Source organism: Poecilia reticulata, linkage group LG1 (genome assembly GCF_000633615.1).
Source record: "Poecilia reticulata strain Guanapo linkage group LG1, Guppy_female_1.0+MT, whole genome shotgun sequence".
Taxonomy (NCBI): Eukaryota; Metazoa; Chordata; class Actinopteri; order Cyprinodontiformes; family Poeciliidae; genus Poecilia; species Poecilia reticulata.
The window spans coordinates 12,334,035-12,355,049 of NC_024331.1; the positions used below are offsets into that span (position 1 = coordinate 12,334,035).

Genomic DNA, 21,015 nt, shown 5'->3' on the forward strand with positions numbered 1-21,015 from the left:
GTTTTTCCCCTTTTCATCAGGTGCTAAATATTTTCTGATGGTGGCATTCTTCATTACTGATCATGACAAGCACAACAGTCCTCTTCACCGTGGGCGATTTAATATTTTAAAAAAGAAAATCTAACTTATTACCACAAGCGTTTCTGCTTCATATCAGTGCACATTTAAAGAGACGGCTGTCGGCGTTTATTTTTGCTTGTTTTATAATATCTTTAGCTTTCATCATCGAACTGGACTTATACCGAGAAGGTTTCAGGAAATGTTTTTGATCTCATGTAGGGTTTAAGTTTAAGTATTTAACTTAAATACACTACATAAAAAATGTGAACCGCATGAGCAGAGATTTGTTCTTTTTAAAGGTTTGATATTCACCAGAGTCGTGACACTCTCCACACAAAGTAAGGCTTAGTCGTATCATTCCACTGTCGGTCATTTCACAAATGTATCTTTTCATTACTTTTTATGGCCACATGTAGTTCTTATCAGAAGTTTACATACACTTATCTTGAGCAGAAATGTCATAAAATTGGGGCATTTTATGCTGGATGTGAACTTTAGTTCATTCAAAGTGATGTCTTTGCGCCGATTATAGACTTGATTGGGTCAAGGTCAGAACCGTTCCAGAAGTTCGTCTCCTTTCGCTCTAAATCTTGTTCTGATGTGTGCGTGGATTCATCTCCTGTTGGAACCCAACTGTGTCCAAGTTTCAACTGTTTAGTTGTAGATTTGAGGTCAAGATAAAGAATTGGGTGGCAGTCTTCTGTTATTGTGTGCAGTGCAACAAAATGGCCACACAGCATGCTGCTGCCACCACCATACCTGACTGTTGCTACGGTGTTTTGGTTTGCACAAAGCCTCGTCCAGAACCTGTTTGAGCCTGTATGACCATCCTGTATGGATTAAATGTAATCCAGAGTGATTTCAGACATTCACACCTTTAAAAAAAAAAATTCAAATATGTTTGTAGAATCGCTCCACACTGAACAAACAGCTCAACTGAATAATTTGTTTGTACAGCATTCCTACTTATACAAGCTTTTGACAGGAATTGTATTTTTTACATTCCATTTTCAGTGTTTGATATGTATAAATTTGCCTTTAAATCACACATTATGAGCATATGACACTTGTTTCACTCAAAATATCTACAGCAGTGTAGCTCTTTTTAAAACTGGGTTTTCATGTTCATACGCAGTAGAAGCACGTCTCTGTGCAGCGTCTCTCAGCTGGTCCCTCAGGGTTCAACAAAAGAAGAAAAGTAAGTGTCCTTAACCTTAAATCCAGTTTGTGTTTTACTGCCGAGAAACGTTGCGCTTCATCATGTTATGTGTAGAGCAGACGTTTTGGCACCATGAAGCTTGGTTACATTGAGGCAGGACGTTTGTCGCTGCTGATCTTTGTGCATTTTTATTTTCTTGTCAAAAGTTATACTTTTTTATGCTTCTAAAGCGAAAGAACCAATAATAAAAAAAGCTATTTAATCAAAGATTAATTCTTAATATATGAAGAGTAATTGTATTGTCTAAATGACAAATAAAATGCATTCCCTGTTTAATTGTCTTGGTGTGTGTGTGAATGTGTTGCCTTCATAAATGTCCCTCTAAACTTAGAAACTAACGATTTACTCTGGATGTTTCCAATTTATTGAAAAAATATCCTTACAGAGATGACGTTGACAAAATGTTAAAAGACGAGGCGAAAGACTTGATTCAAACCGACGAGCGTCATTTACCGACATCCTAAATGCTTTGGCGTTACTGGAACTTTGTTGCCATGACGACGGCATCCTGAGCCAGACTCCTGTCCACGGGAAAGTGTTCGAAGGAGCCGAGTTTAGAGTAGAAGTCGAGCATCCTCCGGTCGCTCTGCCTCAGCTCGCAGAAAACTCCTCTGGAGCCTGAAGGTCAAACAGAATTATAGTTTGTCTTTGATCAAATACACCGGGGGTAAATTAAATACTTTCAATTCAAGAGTACACATTCAAATTAAGGTGAAGACGATCAGGATCAGAGGCAGTAGCAGAACGACAACATGCTTTTACTGAAGTAAAAGTCAAAAGCAGCCATCCAAGAAATTACTCGAGAGTAAAACAGTATTTGGTAAAAAAAGATTCAAGTACTGAGTAACTGATCAAAACATCAATCATTTAATATTAAAAAAATTACCTAAAATGAACCAAAATATAATGGTATGTTGAAATTCTAGTGTTTTATAGGACCAAAATGAAAATCTAAAACAAGAAAATCCAAAAAGATGTTATTCAATATAAAAGTTTAACAAAAACTGCAGGTGTATATCTGGTGACTTTTAAAGTTAAAACAAGCTAATTCTCCATTCAGTGAAGTTACCCACAGTGACACGGGTAAGAGTAGTGATTCTTCATACTGAAATTACTCAAGTAAAAGTAAAAATACAGAGTAATAATACTCCTACAAGTACATTTTTTCCAGAAAGTTACTCAAGCGAACGCAACTAGTTACTACCCCACTCTGATCATGACTGATGTAAAGTAAAGCTGCAGGAACAGAGCTGGGCAGTAAACCTTGTGTTTTGAGTCTTGCTGATCAGAGCTTTGAGTCGGGGCGACTTACCGCTGCTCCTGACTGAGGACAGCAGCTGAGTGACCATACGCCTGGCCGGGGATGGATCAGTGACCCGAGGCAGCACTTGGACCACAACCAGGGAGGGGTAATCCTTTAACAAGGTGTCACTTCCTGGCCTCTGGAACCACAACGCAACACTCGGTCAAGTCACACTTCGTTTATTAACCAACTTTTGTAGAAACTAAAACTGGGATCTTAGGTTTTGACCACCTGCTCTGTGGCTGCAGCTTGTTTGGCATCGGTGAGTGCCAGCGCATATCCACAGACCCCGATGTCGTCCTCCACAACAAGAGCGCACTGCGGAGAGGGGGCGACGTCCCCCGAGGATAGGCTGCGGACGGCCAGCAGAGCACATTGAGACACAGGTCGCAGGACGAGAGACATTTACAGCACAAACACTCATCACTGACGGCTAGATGGCAACTCCCCGCTGCTTTGTTTGTGGATATTTTATGATTTCAGACCTGGGGATGAATAACTATCAAGATATCAGCCTGAAATGAAAAGTTAAAAATGAAAAAATAACAATAAAACTGTACGAAGAAAAGGAGTGTTATTAATTCCTCCATTATCTTCTCAAACATGAGCACTTCTTCATAAAACGAAGAGAAATTATTTCGTCCCAAATTCACATCCGTCAAAGTAAAGCTGGTACAGATTTAGAAAAAAAAATATAAAACTCCAATAAAAAAATATCTAGGTTGGCCTTTTTTTTTTCTAGTTTCTTGGAACGATCAAATCTTAAACTGAACTATATACCTAGTTTGAGAATATTTAGCCACTCTTTTTGGTCCTATTTCCCCAAAACCCTTCTCATTTATCTTACCAACCTCTTTTCCCACAGGAAGTTTCCAACAGAGGAAACAAAAAACAAATATTTGTATCCTTTTTTGGTCTTACCTGTCACTGATGAGTTTATGGCTTTGTTCTTCTCTTCTCTGCATCTCCTTAAAAATCTTCTGCACCTCAACCTAACACAGAACAGTTTCTATGTTGGGTCATATTTTAAACAAAACCCAACCGGTGCCTCAGTGACGGACCTCACCTTGTCGCCGCTGCAGTAAGGACGCACGCAGTAGACCGCAGTCATGGGAGGGCGTTTAAACAGATCCCTGTTTCCATGTCCTGGGAGCATCCTCTGCAAATTCAAACTCGGAACATTTTAACTTTCTCCAACGTCAGTTCCCCTCATTTCCTGCAGGTGTCGAGTCATTACCAAATATTACTCTGGAAGAAGTCGCTACCCTGGTTTGGTTACCTGGAACTCTCCGGAGAGGCCTCCTCTGAAGCCCCACGGCTCCGGATCGTCGGTCAGCGTCTGAGCGGAGGGCTGATCCTGACCTCCTGTGGAAATAAGCACACAATATGAACAACACGCTTCTCTTTAACAAACAGCAACACGCCAGCTAACATGTGGTACGGTTTTTTTATAATTTTGGTTAATTTTGATGACAGTGACTCACAGTTATTGAAAATAAAACAGCGTCCTTAAAACAGGTTTTATGCTAAAGCCTATAATTACCATGGGGGAACTTGAAGAGAGAGCCATAAACAGTCGTTGCTAAAACAGGCTGCCATTTCACAGTTTGGTTTTCAAGGAAAGTAATGAAAAAAAGTTTAGTGAAAGGAAAACATTTGGTAACAAACACCCAGTACCTGCATTTAATCATATTTTCAAATTTACTGATACTCTTATTGAACAAACGGAGGATCAAATAGTGAAACTAACAATCCTGGCAATATGGACAGTTTTAGGCGGTTTTAAGCATAATTGGATAACTCTAAATTCTTATCGTGATTTATCAGAATAAATGATAAACGATACGATAAATGCCCTGCCCAATTTAAGCAAAATAATCATTTTTAGAGAGACAACATTTTGTATTTTTAATCAACACAAAAACTTGATATATAATAATGTAATTAAAAAAAATGAAATATACGAGTGAGGTTTTTCAAAAAACAATAATAAAATAAATTTCTAATGACGTGAAACTTTTATAAATTTTGATCATTCTCATTATGCATCCTGCCTGCTAACTGTCCTTCCGGCAGATAAAGTTTTCCCACCGAGCGTCTTGACGTAGGCTCGAGCCAGTCCGACGCCGCTCTTGATGTCGCAGATGTAGTTGTAGAGGTCGTACAAAACGCTGCGGTTCGGGGCGTTGGACAGACGGTTGAACATCTGCACCACCGCGTCGCACATGCCGTCGAACTTTCCTGCCCGGTCGCGCCACTGAAATCAAACAGCAATTATTTCATGAAGAGAACTAGGATGCTCCAAGAAGTGTTTAAAAAAACAACAAAAAAACAAACAAAACCCTACCCTACCTCTTCCGTCTGCGCTGCGGCAGCCTCGCGGTGGGTCCTGAGCCAGTCCAGCTCCTCCAGCATGGTCCTGGCCGTGGCCCCGTGCTCATACGGCAGGTAGAAGAGGTCCGACAGCAGGTTCAGGTCGTCCGGAGTCAGCGGCTCAGCCGTGTACAGCGGGTTCTCTCCCGGCCCAGGAATGTAGAGGCTCTCGGCCGCGTCCGTCTGCATGGACTCCTCGTCCGGCTGAGGCGCTTTCCTGAGGCGAGCCGACCGACAAGCACCTGCAGGCATGAGTTGATCGGATTCCCATCTCGTTGGTTTTTCTGAACTTTGAGTTAACGGAGGTCAACTCCGGCTGTGCTCTACCTCCCGGCTGATCGGCGCTCATCAACTCCTGCAGCCAGTCTGAGAGGGCCAGAGTCAGGGCTCCCTGAGGGCTGTAGCCTGGAGGCAAAAACGGACGAGGTCGCTCTCAGGGTCAAACTACGCTCTGTTATTTAACGAGTGTCAACAGTGTCCAGTGTGTTTCAAATCTTGAATTGCCTCTACTTTTAAATTATTGTTGTCACAACTACTGCTCTTTATTGTGAAATTGTTCACCTTTTATGTATTTTTAATGTCTATTTTTGACTACTCGTCTTGTCCACCATGACATTTGTTGGCCAGGTCGTTTTTGCAAAAGATGTCTTGAGCTCATTTGGCTTTTATCTGGTTAAATAAATGTTTATTAAAAAAAAAAGCAGCTTTAAAGTTAGACATTTAGCCCAGACAGCAAGACACTCTCCGTTTCTGTACTCTTATTAGGCTGTAGGAGAATCTAATGAAAGCCTGAGGCTTTCTTCTCCCCCCCAAAAAGCACATTTTATGAATACCTTAGTATCCAATCTGCCTTCAAAAAAGGTGCTTCAGTCATACCTGAAGACTCGCCTCTAGTTTAGTATTTGGACACTACAACATATAGTGCAAAATGTTCATTTTTTTCCCAATAATTTTTCTACTCCTTAGTGGTTTTAATGAAGAAAAAGCTGATTACTTTTTAGGGTAACCAGAAACATCCCCCCTCCTTTCAATACCAATATCCAGTTTTACCTTTAGATGCAGCCCCGTACCCCTACATCTCACCCAAATACGAGACAAACAGCAGAACTCACCCATCTCCACACCACTTCCTCCTCCGGCAGCTGAAGATCTGCACCATGTTGCCAAAGTGTGGATGGCCACGAAGTTTAGGTAAAACTCACAGTTGGGGTTTGTGAGCACGCCTCTCAGTTTAGGAATCAGCTCAGTGGGTCGATCCTTCATGAAGACGGAGTAAAGCCGATCATTAATTAACGAGCTCATACACTTACAGCAGAGCTGATTCTGCTGATGAACACCTTATACGGTCCCAGGAAGAGCCGCTGAGGATCATAGTCATTGGCGTGAATGTTGTCCCAGATGACCGGTGGCCTCTTCAGGACCGCCGTCACCTCCTCAATGGATTCAACTGAGATCTTGTTGGACACCACTTTCGGACCTGAGAAATGGCAGCAAAAACAACAACAACAAAAAAAACTGAATAGATGGACCTGATCTCTGAAAACACGGAAACAAACTGACTAGAGCCTCACCAGTCCAAAGTATATCAATCCCAGGCAGGAGTTTTTCCCCCACCGTCTGCAGATAAGAGGACTGAGGCACGTTGGGGTTGCAGAAAGCAGCGCAGTAGTCTGGAGAGCCACAACGAGTCAGTAGAAGGGGATAAAAACATCACATTTAAGCATCGCTTGCTGCTTTAGAGGAACCTGACCTGTTGGGCAGAAGAGGAAGGTCTTGGCGTCTCTCAAGTGCTGGTACACCTCGTTGGTGATGGCCACCTGGGCGTGGGCGAAGGAGCTGAAGGCCTGCTTGTCCGCCGGACACATCTCGGTCTCGATGTCGTCAAAGAGCAAAGAGAAGGACCTGCAGCCGAACTCCTTCACCTGAAACGCAACATGACGGTTTAAACACAACCAGCAGGATGAACTCACCAAATCTGAACGACCTGTTGCCGTCACAAAAACAGAAACTGCTGCACTGTGAATTTACCGACTGCACTTGTTTGCAATTTGATTAAATAAAAACTCCTTTTTGCTTTTAAGAAGACGGTTGCAGAAATACGTTGTTGATCTGCCTACAGCCACAGGATTATGAACATAATTAGCTATTTAGTCTGCAAATTTGTAAAACTAAACAACTTCAACAAGTAGATCAGGGGTGTCCAAATGTTTTTTGTCACATGAGCCATAATTGTAGAGTCAAAAGTAGCTGTGGGCTGATAAGAAAAAAAAAAACACAAACTAAAATCAAGGAATAAAAGTAGTTTTGTTTCCCTACAAAATGATTATTCATTGTAAATCCACCGTCAGTATTCTGTAGGTCTGCCTTTGGCCTCAGCTACAGTGTATTTTTGAGGTTTGTCTTTGGAAGCTTTGCACATCTAGAGATTGAGGTTTTTGCTTGCTTTTCATTACAAATACCTTGGGCTGTGCAGACTCCCTGCAACCATCGCTTTTTTATTTTTATTTATATTCTCAAGCGTTACACCTTGAGATTTTGGGACAATTTAACACAAATATGCTTCGATCTGAACCAGCTCAGTTCTCTGCCTTCAGGGTTGTCGTCCTGCTGGAGGCGAAGCTAAAAACTCCAACTGGGTTTTCTTCCGTTGCCGACCTGTTTTCAGCTCCGTCCTCCACGTTTGTGGTTGCAATATGAGAAAAAAAACAACAACTTTGAGCTGGAAAGAAGTTTAGGCACTGCAACCCAAAAGGTATAACAGCTAAAGGGTTTTACACCCACTCGTAAAGTAAATCCTCTGGGAACCATAAAGCTAGATAGAGTCAGCGGATTCATCTAGCCTGCTCCACCCTGCTCCGCCCCGGCTGTCAAAGTCCTACCTGGTCCAGCTTCCTCTTCAGAGCTGCCACCTCCCTGGGGTTGGAGAAGGTGATGTCCAGACCCGGAGAGATGGCGTAGATGAACTCAACCCGATTCTTTTCGGCTGCTGAAATCAGGGCCACCAGTTGCTCTAGGAGAAAGGGAAAAGGCGGAGGCGGGGTCACCGATTTGTCTTGACAGTTTCCAACACAGATTAACTTTAACACACTTCCTGATAATGTCCAAAGGCGACAAGAGGCATTTTTGTAAGCATAACGAGGCAGTAAAAACCTGAAGGATTATCGTGAGATTAGATGATAGATTCGGAGGGTTAAACATTAAACTTTAGTCTGAAACATCCCTGATAACAAGCAGAGATTCACTAATTTTAGCGTTTTAACATCGTCTCCACAGAGATAAAGGGACTTTGAATTGCAGCTGACCCTTGAAGATGGCTGCTTTCTGAGTCTGGTAAATCATTTCTGTGTTGATGTGGCCAAACATTTAGGGTCACTATCCTGCTGAAAGATCAAGTTGGTGCTCCATTTACAGATAACTATCAGTAAAAGAGAAATAGGCCCGCAGCATCACAGATCCTCCCTAGTACATTACACTGGGTATGAGGTGTTTTTCACAACCTCATTCTTGAAGATCAAAGCTGAGCCTTTAGGCAGCTGCAGCCCACCTGAAGTATTCATAGTGAGAAAGTTTAATCTTAGCCTCTTGGTGTAAAGATTTAAAGCTTCAAATATAATAAAAGTTTAGGGAGCAACCATTTTCTTGTACACTTTCCCATTCTTATGAAGACCAACACACTAATAAACTTTTTTCTTGTCTTGTCTTTCTCATTTTGAAGAGAAATTATGCATCTTCCATAAGAGAAAGATGTGGATTTATAATTTTGAGTTTCTTGATATAAAAGCCTGCAATAAAGATGCTAAGTGTAGCATGAGGGAATTGAGAAATTTATAGAAAAATAAAAAATGTGTCAAGATGGGATTTTTCAGAATCGTCAGCTATTCTACTGCAATAACAGCTTTGTTTAGGGGTTTTCACACTTTTACCAGTTTCTCTAAATTTCCCTTAGCTATGAGGGCGTGTGTCTGTGTCATACTGGTGACCAGTCCAGGGTGCACACCACCACACCTCAATGGTAAGTGGGTACAGACAGTGGATGAATGCATGAGACTGACCTGCCTCCTCCGGAGAGTATAGTTCTCTCCAATACATCCGGTGTTTGTAGTCGTCTTTGGGAGCGTACAGGTAGGTGTTCAGACCCCACTGGTGCTCCCTTTGGAAAACAAACATGATTAAATTACAGATTGCTCTGCAGATATGATGAGGTATGCATGGCTGCCTCAGTGACACAAAATCATTACATCTTGCATTAAATGCAGTTTTAAATTTCATTATGTGATAGAACAATGCCTCACTATCCCTCAGCTGGGTCAGACATTAGAAAATGGCTTATAGGGGGAACAGCCCAGGGCCACAATATCTAAGGAGACAACAAACAATGAGTTTTTCAATTTAATCTGAAAATCATAAAAGTATAGTCAATTTCCTTGGAAACATAAAGTTATTGGCTGGACATGTGTAGTACTAGCTCTTAATGTACTGCAATTTAATCTGGAAAAGAAGTTTTCCTGAGTGAATCGGGGACCAAACAGCTCCAGCCCAAGGCCCACATCCTCGTAAATCCGGCCCTGTCCCTCAGTATGAAAACTCTCCCTCCCCCAGCAGTTCTGTTTTAGTACACTCACCTTTTAAAGAGCTCTGTTCTCTGCTCCATAGTCCATGGCCGCCCATAAAACCCTGCATCCAGCAAATGTAAGCTTTAATTCACATTACTGCCACAAACAAACAATAACAGCCTACTATAAATAACCAGCAGACGGACCAGGAGGTAAATCTACGTTGACTTTATAGTCCGATAAATCCACGAGGAGTCTAATAAATACCAGGCTTGATCAATTATCTCACCTTCCACCACCCCACTGATGAAGGGTCTCTCGTCCCTGCCAGGTGTGGACATGTCCTCGGTGTAACACACAGCCTTCTCGCCTCTTGTTCAGACGGAGCTCAAGACGGAAATGGCATGGCTCTGCTCCCTAACCTTTGCTTTCATACACTGGTTTATGACACCGTCTTATCGCAGCATGAGTAAACGGACCTGCTTCACCCAGCTGTACGGTTGCTGTGCAACTTCTCACTCTAAAAGTCTAAACCCGTCAACATCCGGTCTGAACGATAAACTCTTCCGCTCTTCCTTCCTTGACTCATGGCAGCAGGTGCGCGTCTTCAAGACAGCGTTCCATCACAAACAGCCGATAGGTGAGTCGGCCATTAATGATGACGAAACGAGAGTGGGAAGGAGTTTGTTGAGACTAGCTTGGAGTCGTTGGAGCAGCACGCTAGCAATCAGGGCTACAACTTGATGGTTTAGGAGAGATCAAACTTTCATGCATCTTTAGATAGTGGAACCATAATAACAGTTTTAAAAGTTAATATGTTCCCATTTTCAGTTTTCTGACTCCATCCTAGTAAAAAAATAAAATCAATGTCTACACTGACTTCTGAGGTAAAATGAAAGGAGTCAAGCAGGGATGGGGAAAAATAAAGACAGCAGGAAGAGGGAGGATTAAAACAAACTTTAAATAAAAACCCACAATAGAAACAATAAAGCATCTTTATTTTGATATAGAAAACTTTAAACATGTAACTGTGTTGGAATGTAACAAACATGCAATAAAACATATTCACTGTCAGAGCGCTACATAATGATGCTGTTCAACATTCCACCTGAAAAACTGTACAATCAGTGCTGTACTGTCATATACAAATCAATAAATGCAAACGTGTTCAGCTTATTCTTTCAAACCTGAAAACACCCAAAATAAAAGTAATAAAACAAACAAACAAAAAAAGACTTTGCTACATTATTGTGAGATTGATGCTCTGGGGTCCAGAAAGTCTCTGGGTGATCTTCGTCCTGGTGCTGCACTCGGCTCTGCTACCTCTTCAGTCCTCTCTGGGCCTGTTTCAGCAGCGAGTCAAAGTCCAGGTCTTCAAATCGACTCCTGGGGGGCAGCGGCTCTGCCTCTCTGTTAGCGTCTGAACAAAAGGTCAATTCAGGTTAAAGTCATTTAAAATTACCATTTGATCCCAAAAATACAAAATATGTTTGTTTTGTCTTTTAAGCTGCAGTATGTAACTTAAAAATATATATATATACATTTTCACATATTTGTTAAAACTGTCACCATGTTGTGAAGCAGTCAGAACCAGGCGGAGGGTCTTGGAGATATCAATCATGCCTGTGCATGTGCTGCTCACCCATCCCCTATTTTCTCTGCGACAGCCACTGACAACAGTGGATAAATTGTTTTCCTGTAATGCTAAGTAGTTCCTCCATTAACACATTGAGCAGACTGTACACAAGGATGATTGACAGCACTAAGACCCTCCCCCTGACGCCGACTGATTTTCTGAGTGGAGCATTTCTTCAGACTGTAATAAGAGCTCAGGTGGAGGAACTCGATTTCTTCAGTTTATCTGTCTCATGCTACAATGTCACAACATAACATTTTAACAAAAATGTAAAAACATTTTCTTTTAAAGTTACATACACCAGCTTTAATGCTTGGAATTAAGCTAAAAGAAATGACAGTGAGTGTTTTTTTCCAGGAGGAAACACTTCTCACCCAGATCAGCGTAGTCAGAATTACAAAACTGCCTCCGACCACCGAAGCAGAGGTCAAAGGGCAGCTCATCGGGTTGTCTCAGCTTCCCGCCGTTATCGATGGCTGCGAATGCATTCTCTGTGTTGTAGAATGTCACGAAGCCGTAGTGGTCGCTGTGGGGACCAGTGACGGTTTCACGTTAATGCGGTTCAACGAGAGAAAGAAACGGGGCAGAGTGACTGAGAACTGACCTGCCGTCTCTGAAGTGAAGCGACACGCACTCGACCTCTCCGAACTGAGAGAAGCGCTCCCTCAGCTCGTCATGCGTCATCGTTCTGCGGATCCGGCCGACGTACACCACCCTGCGTTCGTCCTGGGTCACACAAGTTAACATGCTTTCAGCCCACTGCACAAAAACATAACGGTATGATATGGAAGAAAATGTACCCACTATGGCTTTAAGTTTCTGAATCCTCATCTCCCGCTCTCTGCTGCGCCGCCTGGACTCCCTGCTGCTGCAGCGAAAGGAGAACAAACCAAAACTTCAAACATGAAATTCATTGTGATTGTTTTTAACATCCAGCTAGAACGGCGTAAAGGTTTTCATCCACACACTGTTTAACATCTCACTTCAAAGCAACCATGCTTCCTTGAACATTTCAAAATAGGAGTGTAACCTTGGAGATCACTAAAATAAAACTTAGAGAATTTTTTACATCAAGTCTGCCTGCGTTGAGGACAGCCTGAGACTTTTACATGTTACTGTGTGACGAGGACTCATCAAGAAAAGTAACTCACGCAGACACATCCCTCCAGCGCCTGTGGTATATTTGAGGAGAAGACGATCGGGATCTGGACCGGGACCAGGACCTGGATCTGGACCTTGATAGGGCTGCGCGGTGACGCCGAGGAGGCGAGGCGCAGTAGGAAGGGGAGGACGAGCAGGAGCTGCTCTCTGAGCGCCAGCGCCGGATCCTGTGAGGAGCAACAACGTGAAGTCAGAGAAGGCGGCGGCGGCAGTGGTTACACCTGAGGACGACGAGAGACGAGGAGCACCTGGGTCGTTTTGGTGAGCAGGAGCAGAACGAGGAGCTGGAGCCGGAGTCCGAGCGAGGAGATCTTACCCGATACCTCCTCCTGCTCCGTCCTCTCCCAGGAGGAGTGGGTGGAGGCGTAGGGAGGCCGCACAGCGTCACCCTGCTGTCGTCTCGGCCACCCCTGTCTGCTTCCTTTCTGGGTGAAAACCGCAGAGCTTCGTCTGTACTCTTGTCCGTCTCTGAACCCGTCCTGGTTTGATTCGATCGAGGGTTCTCTGAAACGTGATCCGCCGTCCGCTCCGGTTCTGTGGCAGCTTCAGCCGGCTGCTGGGCTTGTGGAGGACAACGCTCAGCAGAACCGCAGTAATCATGATCGCAGCACAAGTATGCGTAGATCTGAGCCGAACTGTGAACGGCGGGCGGCTCCGATTGGCTCGTCCGAACCTTCCTGGTTGGAAGCGGGCGCGGTTCGATGATCTGAACGAGCTTCAGAGACAGACTTCTGCATCTAGTGGGCGGGTTCCTCTGGGTGCTCAGGACGACCTCGGTGTGCAGAGGCTCGGGGACGTCCAACGATCGGACGTCTTTCAGACCGTCTCCAGGGCTCGGAGGTCCCAGTGGCCCCACAGGGGGCTTCAGTGGTGATGCAGAGGTCAGCTCTGGTCCTGCTGGCTCAGGTCTGTCCAGGCCCACCTGACACTTTGCTTTGATGGACGAGGACGAAGGAGCAGGAACTGGTTTGGGCCCGTTGCTACAAATGCCGTCGTCTATAGCTTAAAGAAAGAAAAAAAAAAAGAAAAACGAGAAAGTGAGAAGATGGTTTAACACTATCAAAGCAAACAAATATTCAAATCCTTGAAGAATCTTGAACAATTTGAGTTACCACATTTCCCTTTGGGATCAATAAAGTATTTTTTTATTGCATTTTAACATAAAACACAAGACGACATTTAATGGAAAACACTATAAACACTAAATAGAGAGTTATAATGCTGTACAATTAATCTAATTGGTTTGAGCTTCTAACTGGTAAGGATTTATAGCAGGGTTGAATTATAAAAACAATGTCTGTAGCTCTGGGAGAAGCAGCCATGAGTCCCAAGGCTAACTCTGGAGGAGCAACAGAAATCAACAGCTCAGGTGGAAGAATCTCCTGGCAGAAAAATGCCCAGTGACTCTCTTACAGGAAAAGGCCATAAGAAGTCACGTTTACATTTGACACAGATGTTAAAATCTTAAAGAAAAGCAAAAGCTTGTTACCTTTTATACCAGTAAGTATTTCTGTACGATGGGACTTTTTGCCACGACAAGAGATCAAAACTGTCACATTTCTGGCAACAGAAGTCAGCCAATGGAAAAAACAAACGACATCCAGCCAATTAAAATTAATGTCCTCCAACCCATGATAAGAGGGGAAAAAACTAGCTAGCTAGCAAGCAGGATATATTAGCAGCTAGTTAGCGGTAGCCTCAATTGCCTCAAGTCTGAGGACACAATGGAGACGTCTGCCCACTACTCAAAACTTTTGCTTGACAGAAAAGTCTCAAGAAAAAAAATTTCCATACAATATACAAGATTAAATAGTCCTGCCACAACAAAATTTAAGACCCGTGATTAGCATATTTAAGGACAACTTCCATTTGTAAATAAATTTAAGACATTTTAATGCCGTAAAACTGTAACTACATTCTCAGCCCACCTTGTGTTTCCTCAAACTGCTCCAGCAGGCTGGTCAAGTCAGCAGCTTCAATACCTGAAAGAACAAACCGAGATGTTTCTTGAAAACATCATTACATTTAGTTTAAGATGTAGTTTGCCTTGATTAGCTTCAGTGAGGTTATTGGACATTCTCTTGTGAGAAGTCTAAAAAATAAAATCTTTTGTTTTCATTGAATAAATCCAGAAACTCGACCTAGTCTTGTTTTCTCTTTCTCAGATGAAGCGACCCGCCCTCAAGAGGCTTTACCTGATTGATCAGCGGCACTGTTCTCTCTGCAGTCGTTCTGAGGCGGTTCTGGTTCCATAGTGTCTGTAAACTCCTCCTGTGGCATCATGTGACCCTCTGTGGGAGGATGATGGAGGCGTGGTGCGATGGCGGTATACCCAACGTCTGGACTCGACGGCTGCTCTGCTCGGCTCAGATCCTGAGGAGATTCAGAGTCAACACGTGGCGGCATGTCGGTCAGCTTGGCGTATGCTTCCTGAAGCAGCGGGGTGTCCATGGCTTTACTGTCCTCGTTGGGAAGGGAGGTACTGAGCTTTGGTTCTGAAGATCTCTCATAAAGTGCTGGGGATTCATTTTGGATCTGCTGTGGATGCTTGTTGCTGTGCAGTCTAACGAGGACCGGGTTTGGAGGGTCGCTACTGATGAGTTTTGGCTTCTTCGCTGGACTTCTCCTGCTGTCTGGTTTCCTGCCGCTGGGTGTGGCTGAGTGGTCAGACGGTGGGCTGGCAGGGGAGGTTCTGGGTTCAGGTTTTGAGCTCTTTAGCCTCCTGTGATGTAGATGGTTGTGAAGTTTAGCCTCCTTTAACTTAACATGTTGGGTGAAAGTGCTGAACTCTGCTGCTGTGTTTGGTCTACGCTGGGGCAGGATGGGGGGCAGCTCTTTGGGCAGCTCAGACACAGAGGGCCACCCGATGGTGTAGTCCCTATGTTCCTCCACCGGGGGTCGTGTATTCAGCCGGAGCTGCCTGTACTCTTGCAGGCTCAGTGATTTGCTTCTTGTCTCGCCTTTCTTCTTCTCTTGTTCTCCGTTGTTTCCGTCTGGGGGCTGGTTTGAAGGTTGAAGTGCTGAACCTGATGGCTGTTCGAGTGTTTCCCTGCTTTTCTCCTCAATTTCTTCTTCCTCTGATTCATCAAACGACGCCACGTGAACAGGACCAAAGCTCACCCTCTTCTTCTCTCTGGAGGTCTTTCCATTTAGCAGTACACTCTTCAGGAGTGGGCCATCCCCTCTACTTCCACCCTCTTCCTCCTCCTCTGTCTGTTTTGAAGGTGCCTCATCTTCAGACACGACGTTTATCTCTTCGTTGCTGTCTTCGGAGGGCCGTTCGTACCGCAACACCTCTTCCTGAGAGAACAGGGACTTGTTTTTCCTCAGATCGTCCTCCTTCTCCACATGCAGCTTCAAGCAATAGGGGTGCATGAGTTTCACCAAACTGACGAGGGACGTTGAGGTGAAAACCTCCACTTCCGCCTTCGCCCTCCTGTTTTTGGAAGAGAACAACTTCTGGTTTTGTTTCTTTAACATCTGGGAGCGACCATTCCTCTCTACTTTCTGCTCTCTGTTTGAACGGGTTCTCGAGGTTTCGTTTGGTGGCTTGGGTCTCGGTCGAAGTCTGAAAGAAGGCGAGGGTTCCTGAAGAGCAGGAAGACAAGAGGTTGAGGGTCAGAAATAGTTTCTCGGACAAGAAAAAAAAAAGATCATAGAGAAACAACACCCCATCAACAGCAATCAACAAGGTCCTGGCAGAATGTCAAAGAAATGTGCATTTATGCCAGCTTGTTAGTCTGCTTTCCTCAAAGTCTGATCCATTTGCTTAGAAAGTCTGGTTCGTTTGGGAAGGTATGAAAGCGCAATCACACTCTGATGCCGACCAAATAAGGGAGTTATGGTCCGCCTCAACACCTAGGTAGTGGTTTGGTTGAAGTGAACTCTGGTGCATTTTAAAAGCCCAGCTGACCCGAGACTGCTCCAAAAGCAGGAAGCGGACTACTGTGCATGGCATTCTGGGTAAATATAAATAAAAAAAATTAAAAATTTATGGTGTAAAGCACTTTGAACTGCCTTAGTGCTGAAATGTGCTAAATGAGCAAAGAAAGGAAACAAGCGTGTCCAGCTTTGGGGAGAGGAACGGATGGTGGCCTTTTACCAAAGACATAACAGAAATCATACAACTGGTAAAGTCTGACAGCACTCCTTTTTTGTTTACAGTCTGTGAAGAAGGACATTGGACTTATGTCTTCTTCTGAGGTTTTAGTGTCTTTTCCTTCAGTGGTTCTTAGTGCAGCGCCACCACAGGCGAGGGCGTGAACAGGTTTTTCAAATAGTTTGGATAATTTGACACAATGCATTGTGAAAGTCAACCGCACCAGCTGAAAATCTAACAATTGTTGCAACCTTGGTCCCCAATCAGAATCTACCAGACAATCAGATATGAAGCACATCCTTAGACACAGAATTGCTTGTCTAAAAATGATGGGTTTCCAGGGACAGATTTAGCTTTACAGCTGCAAGGGTGTTTTGATATTTTCCTCTCAACTTCCTATTTTACATCGGCCCTTTCCTGAGTGAATTTCCACAGTGGAACATTGCTGTTTCTGCATGTTACATCTACAGACGATAAGCATCTGCTTCCTCCTGCTGCAGGAATGTCGACTTAAGTCTTGTTCAGCTGATTTTTGACAAACTTCTGGCTTCTCATGCTGTCACAGCAGTAACGCTTTCTGACCTATATAAAGTCACTACAAAGATGCCAGTGTAAAAACGTTCAAGTCTCTGCACTCTGCTCTGGTCCGGATTGAAATCTTGTAAACAATTTACTTTAAATGGGTTGCTAAAAATAACTTTGAGAAGAAACGTATAATTGAACACACTTCATTAATTCATTGAAGCCGTTTGTTGTGTCAATATTTCCCCTCAAATAAAGAAATGTTGATATTAGTTATTAAAAGCCCAAACTGAATATGACATCGACGCCCATGGTTACTCCAGCTGTCCTTCAGCTTCTCCCCACCTGAAGGCACGGCTCGTCTGTGCGCTGCTCCGCTCGGTGCAGCAGCTCAGTGTTTGGCAGGACGTCAAAGGGTGAGAAGATCCCATCGTCGTCATCGTCCTGCCCCACTCGGTCCAGCATCTCAGTCAGGGCGCACAGCAGGCTCTCATTTGCTTCCTCTGCATCGTTATGACTCTGAAAGAAAAAAAACCCAACATTTACCCGTCTAGTCATGTCAGTGTGATGGGGAGAACTACTCGGTAGGATAATAAACGTCAAGGATCATGAGTGCAGATTCTGCATGCCGACGTAAAGTTTCACCTCATGAAAAATGGCAGAAACATCTGAGCCAATTGTAATATTACCATAACATAATGACAAATTAATTGTTTTGCTGATTGCCTGCTGTCCATCATTAAAAAGATCCATAAAAATAAGTTATGAAGGAAAGACATTGTGGGCTACAATATCGACATGGATCTCTTCAGACATGGCAAACTTTTATGAACTACTTTAATTCCCTGAGGACATTTACATCAGACTACATATATTGTCATTTTGTTTGTTTTGTCCCATTCTTATTTGGGTAGGGATTAGTTATAAGCTGTTTGAATTGATTGCTTGAATTGGACTGACTAGCACATTTATTTATTTTTTTATACCATTTGCATCTGTTGAACCATATGTCAAACTGCATGTCAAATTTAATAAATAAAGACGAAAAGAAGAAATTAATTAAACTGCAAAAAAATGGAAATTGTAAAAATAAATAAATAAATAAAATAAAGAATTTTACTGAAAATTCACAAAATTAGCAGCGGGTCAAAATACTTTCAAATACAAACTTCAACACTGACCTCTGGTGAAACAGCTGAGTCTTCAAAGATGGCCAAAATGGAGTGGTCCACATCTTGATTTCTGCTCAGGACCAGCTGGAGGCACAGAAGGGAAGAACAGCTCCACAATTACACAGCCAGCAGACAACACACTCCTTCCCCTCAGGTGTTGAGGGAAGCCCCAACAGTAAAAACTGCCTCTTCTCAGGAGGTTTTAAGACAAAACTCCCTGATGTGGCTACATTTTCTGGGTATTTTTCACCTGTAGTCAGAAATTTGTCTTGCAGTAATCAGTTAATTACTGAAGGCTTCTGTTCAATAGACTATTTTCTAAGAAATGTATTCATAATGGTAGAGAGGACCCCCTAATGAAGCGGAGGAGTAGTAGTCAGCTGTAAATGAAGGAGCTCAGTAGTACTGCAATTACATAAAATACAACAAGATAATGGGTATTTCTGGAAACGGTTTAAACTTGCAAATAAACATAGGAAGCGTGTATTTTCCTTTTTAGTAGAAAAATCTGCACATTCTTTTTGTGGCGTTTGTGAACCGTCAGTACGACTATCAACCGGAAAGACATTTAAAACAACACCGACTGCTACAGAGAAGAGTTGAGCTTTTCCTCAGGAACATCCTGTCCTCCTGACGTTCAAACGTGTCTGCCACTTTTAATACGCACTCAAGTCAAAAACACAAAGGTGCCATGGGGCCAAATAAATGTCGGCAGAGTTAAATAAACTACTATTGGGGTGTTAAAGCCAGGTTAATTGATCCACTTCAGCCATCTTCCTGAGCTCTACCTCAGTAGTACTACAGCCACGTGTCGCTATGCGCGCATGTGGCCTCGCGGACCGGCGGAAACCGCCTCACGACAGCGACAAAAAACGCCCTGGTGCCACTAATTTGATGCCGGGTTATGTTCGGCGGGGGAACAGGTACCTCATTAAGGGTGTTGCGGGACGGAAATTCGCTGTTGCCGGTAGTTAAATCGCTCTCTTCGCCCCTCTTCCGCGCCGCCATGTTGCTCCGCCACATGGTCCGCTGGCAGGCCGGACGGAGAGACACGTGGTCCCCACTGGCGGGAAGCGAGCAGCCAGAGCTGATCTCAGATCAGGTTGTAACCACAGCGTTCATTGTGAAGAGCGAGGCGGCGTGTCGGAGTCTGACTCTGGGTCAGCTGTCCGGCTTCTTCCGCACTAATTCGGTTTTATCTTCTGAAGTTGAAACGCATCCCCTCCCCTAGACGAAAGACGGAACATCTGATCATTAAAGAGGTCATTAAAAACAACCAAAACTCATCGTAGTCAGGGGGCGAATGTATTTAAGATTTTTGAAAAAAAAAAAAAAGAAAAGAAAAAAGAAATACAAGAAAGACCTGATAGTATTGTTTTGCTTGTTTTTTTTATTGTATACAAATTGCGACCTCTGGTGTCAAAATCGTCATGACAATTATTTTAACACTACATTTGATAATTACATTTTAATTTTATCTGAATACATGACGCATTATTTATATTTTTTGGCCTGTTTTAGCTTTTTTTTTTCTTGTGTTTTAAACGGGGCCTTATTCAAATGTTCGTTATTTATTGTCTAAAAAAGTGAAAGTATTTCAAGTACACAAGTATTTACATACTTAAAGACAATGAGCCATCCGCCATCCTGTTCAATGGATAAATGGATTAACTGAAGGAATAATACAATGAAACATGCCAAGTATACAGCTCACACAAAAAGGGACAAAACATTACCAGTTACACTTCGTACTCATAAAATGTTATAACCCTTTCAGAAATCTTTGCAAGAAAAATTTAAATGAAAACCAAAGATAATTTAGTTCCAAAGTTTATCTGGAGGGAAAGCTTAGATACTGACCTCGTATGTGTCAACTATCATGTACATACAATGTCTGCAAGGTTAAATGACGGGTCTTTATTTTTCAGGATTAATCACCTGTGATAATCAAAAATGTTTAAAAACCTAATTCGGACATGTTTTTTGTAAAAATACAATGTATACTAGAAAGCTTTTTATTTATTTATTTTTTATTCCCCCTATGTTATGTTTTAAGTGTTTGCACATTGATAGCAAAGTCAAATTCCTTGTTTGTGAGCTCAAATCTGACCAAAACAGATTCTGTCGAGTTGCTCAGGTTCTGCTTTAGGTTTCTTTTCATATTAACAGGATTAGTTTGTTTTCGAAATAACATTTGTTCTGAATCGGTGGTACAGCTCAAATGCTTAGTTGAATGGGAATTGAAGTGAATTTGAATAGAAAATCGCACCAAACTTGTGAAACCTCTTGCTGCTCACTTTGACCACTAGATGGCGGCATTGCGCAACAATGTCGCATGTTTTCCGTTGACCACACAAGTTGTAAATAACTTAATATCACGAAACCGTGATTGATACGTCCGTCCTGACGCTACACAGCTGCACCTGATGAAGGTCAGTTTTTAAATCAAACGCATGTTCACACCGTTTAAGTCAGCTGGTGATTTTGTTTTCTTCCTGCCTCAGCTGAGAGCCGTGATTGTGTCCAACCTGTTGTCTTCTTGAGCATAATCTGAGGAGTTGACCTTTTTTTGCTAAGAGTCATGGTGGGGTCAATGGCTGCATTAGACTAGCAGGGAAGGAAATATGAGCCACAGGCTCATATTTTAAAAAGGTTTTTATTTTGAGCCGCTGCGTTTTGAGGTGTTTCGAGCATTCCCGCTCCATGACGCATTAGTCTGTGTGAGTTTTCTTCCCACATAAGTCTTCATCCCACAAACCACCTCCTGCCTTTTGGCGCACATTACTGTCTGAAACGGGGCCAAAACATCCTCCAGCGGGTGAGGTGCTGTGGTGTGTTCAGGAGTGAGCATCTGAGTGTGTACATAAACCTGGGGGTGGTGTGTGTACATGTATGCGTGAGTATGTGTGTGTGTGGG

At 43.1% G+C, this 21,015-nt stretch overlaps 2 protein-coding genes across 4 annotated transcripts; both read right to left on the reverse strand.

The window, feature by feature from the left end:
• Window positions 1-1,620: 1,620 nt before the first annotated feature.
• Window positions 1,621-10,176, reverse strand: ogal (O-GlcNAcase like). The gene is made up of 17 exons (XM_008410189.2): window positions 9,798-10,176; window positions 9,578-9,629; window positions 9,008-9,105; window positions 7,835-7,965; window positions 6,706-6,877; window positions 6,527-6,625; window positions 6,293-6,432; window positions 6,068-6,212; window positions 5,283-5,360; window positions 4,935-5,197; window positions 4,674-4,839; window positions 3,862-3,947; window positions 3,649-3,741; window positions 3,504-3,574; window positions 2,814-2,934; window positions 2,592-2,721; window positions 1,621-1,897 (listed from the first exon to the last, which is right to left on the reverse strand). Exons 1-17 carry the CDS (start codon window positions 9,847-9,849, stop codon window positions 1,755-1,757), a joined length of 2,040 nt encoding a protein of 679 aa, XP_008408411.1. The 5' UTR covers window positions 9,850-10,176; the 3' UTR covers window positions 1,621-1,754.
• A 311-nt stretch (window positions 10,177-10,487) lies between these two features.
• LOC103465396 (peroxisome proliferator-activated receptor gamma coactivator-related protein 1) lies at window positions 10,488-19,268 on the reverse strand. Of its 3 annotated transcripts, none has more exons than XM_008410175.2 (11): window positions 19,026-19,268; window positions 18,108-18,182; window positions 17,272-17,445; window positions 14,501-15,893; window positions 14,234-14,287; window positions 12,554-13,301; window positions 12,296-12,472; window positions 11,949-12,012; window positions 11,749-11,870; window positions 11,519-11,670; window positions 10,488-10,928 (listed from the first exon to the last, which is right to left on the reverse strand). In XM_008410175.2, the coding sequence occupies exons 1-11, from the start codon at window positions 19,119-19,121 to the stop codon at window positions 10,828-10,830; spliced, it is 3,156 nt and encodes a 1,051-aa protein (XP_008408397.1). In that variant the 5' UTR covers window positions 19,122-19,268; the 3' UTR covers window positions 10,488-10,827. The 3 variants fall into 3 exon arrangements, with proteins under 3 accessions (XP_008408397.1, XP_017161106.1, XP_008408386.1); XM_017305617.1 differs by having other exon boundaries at window positions 11,949-12,009; window positions 12,554-13,307; XM_008410164.2 differs by having other exon boundaries at window positions 12,554-13,307.
• Between the last annotated feature and the right edge of the window lie 1,747 nt (window positions 19,269-21,015).

Coding starts and splice junctions, on each gene's coding strand:
- ogal (XM_008410189.2), bottom strand. CDS start 9,849: ATGTCCACACCTGGCAGGGACGAGAGACCCTTCATCAGTGGGGTGGTG. Junction 7,966..9,007: donor ATACTCTCCGGAGGAGGCAG/GTCAGTCTCATG, acceptor CCTTTCTCCTAG/AGCAACTGGTGGCCCTGATT. Junction 5,361..6,067: donor AGGAAGTGGTGTGGAGATGG/GTGAGTTCTGCT, acceptor TTTTGCCTCCAG/GCTACAGCCCTCAGGGAGCC.
- LOC103465396 (XM_008410164.2), bottom strand. CDS start 19,121: ATGTGGCGGAGCAACATGGCGGCGCGGAAGAGGGGCGAAGAGAGCGAT. Junction 18,183..19,025: donor CCCGCAACACCCTTAATGAG/GTACCTGTTCCC, acceptor CTGTGCCTCCAG/CTGGTCCTGAGCAGAAATCA. Junction 13,308..14,233: donor GCAGTTTGAGGAAACACAAG/GTGGGCTGAGAA, acceptor TCTTTCTTTAAG/CTATAGACGACGGCATTTGT.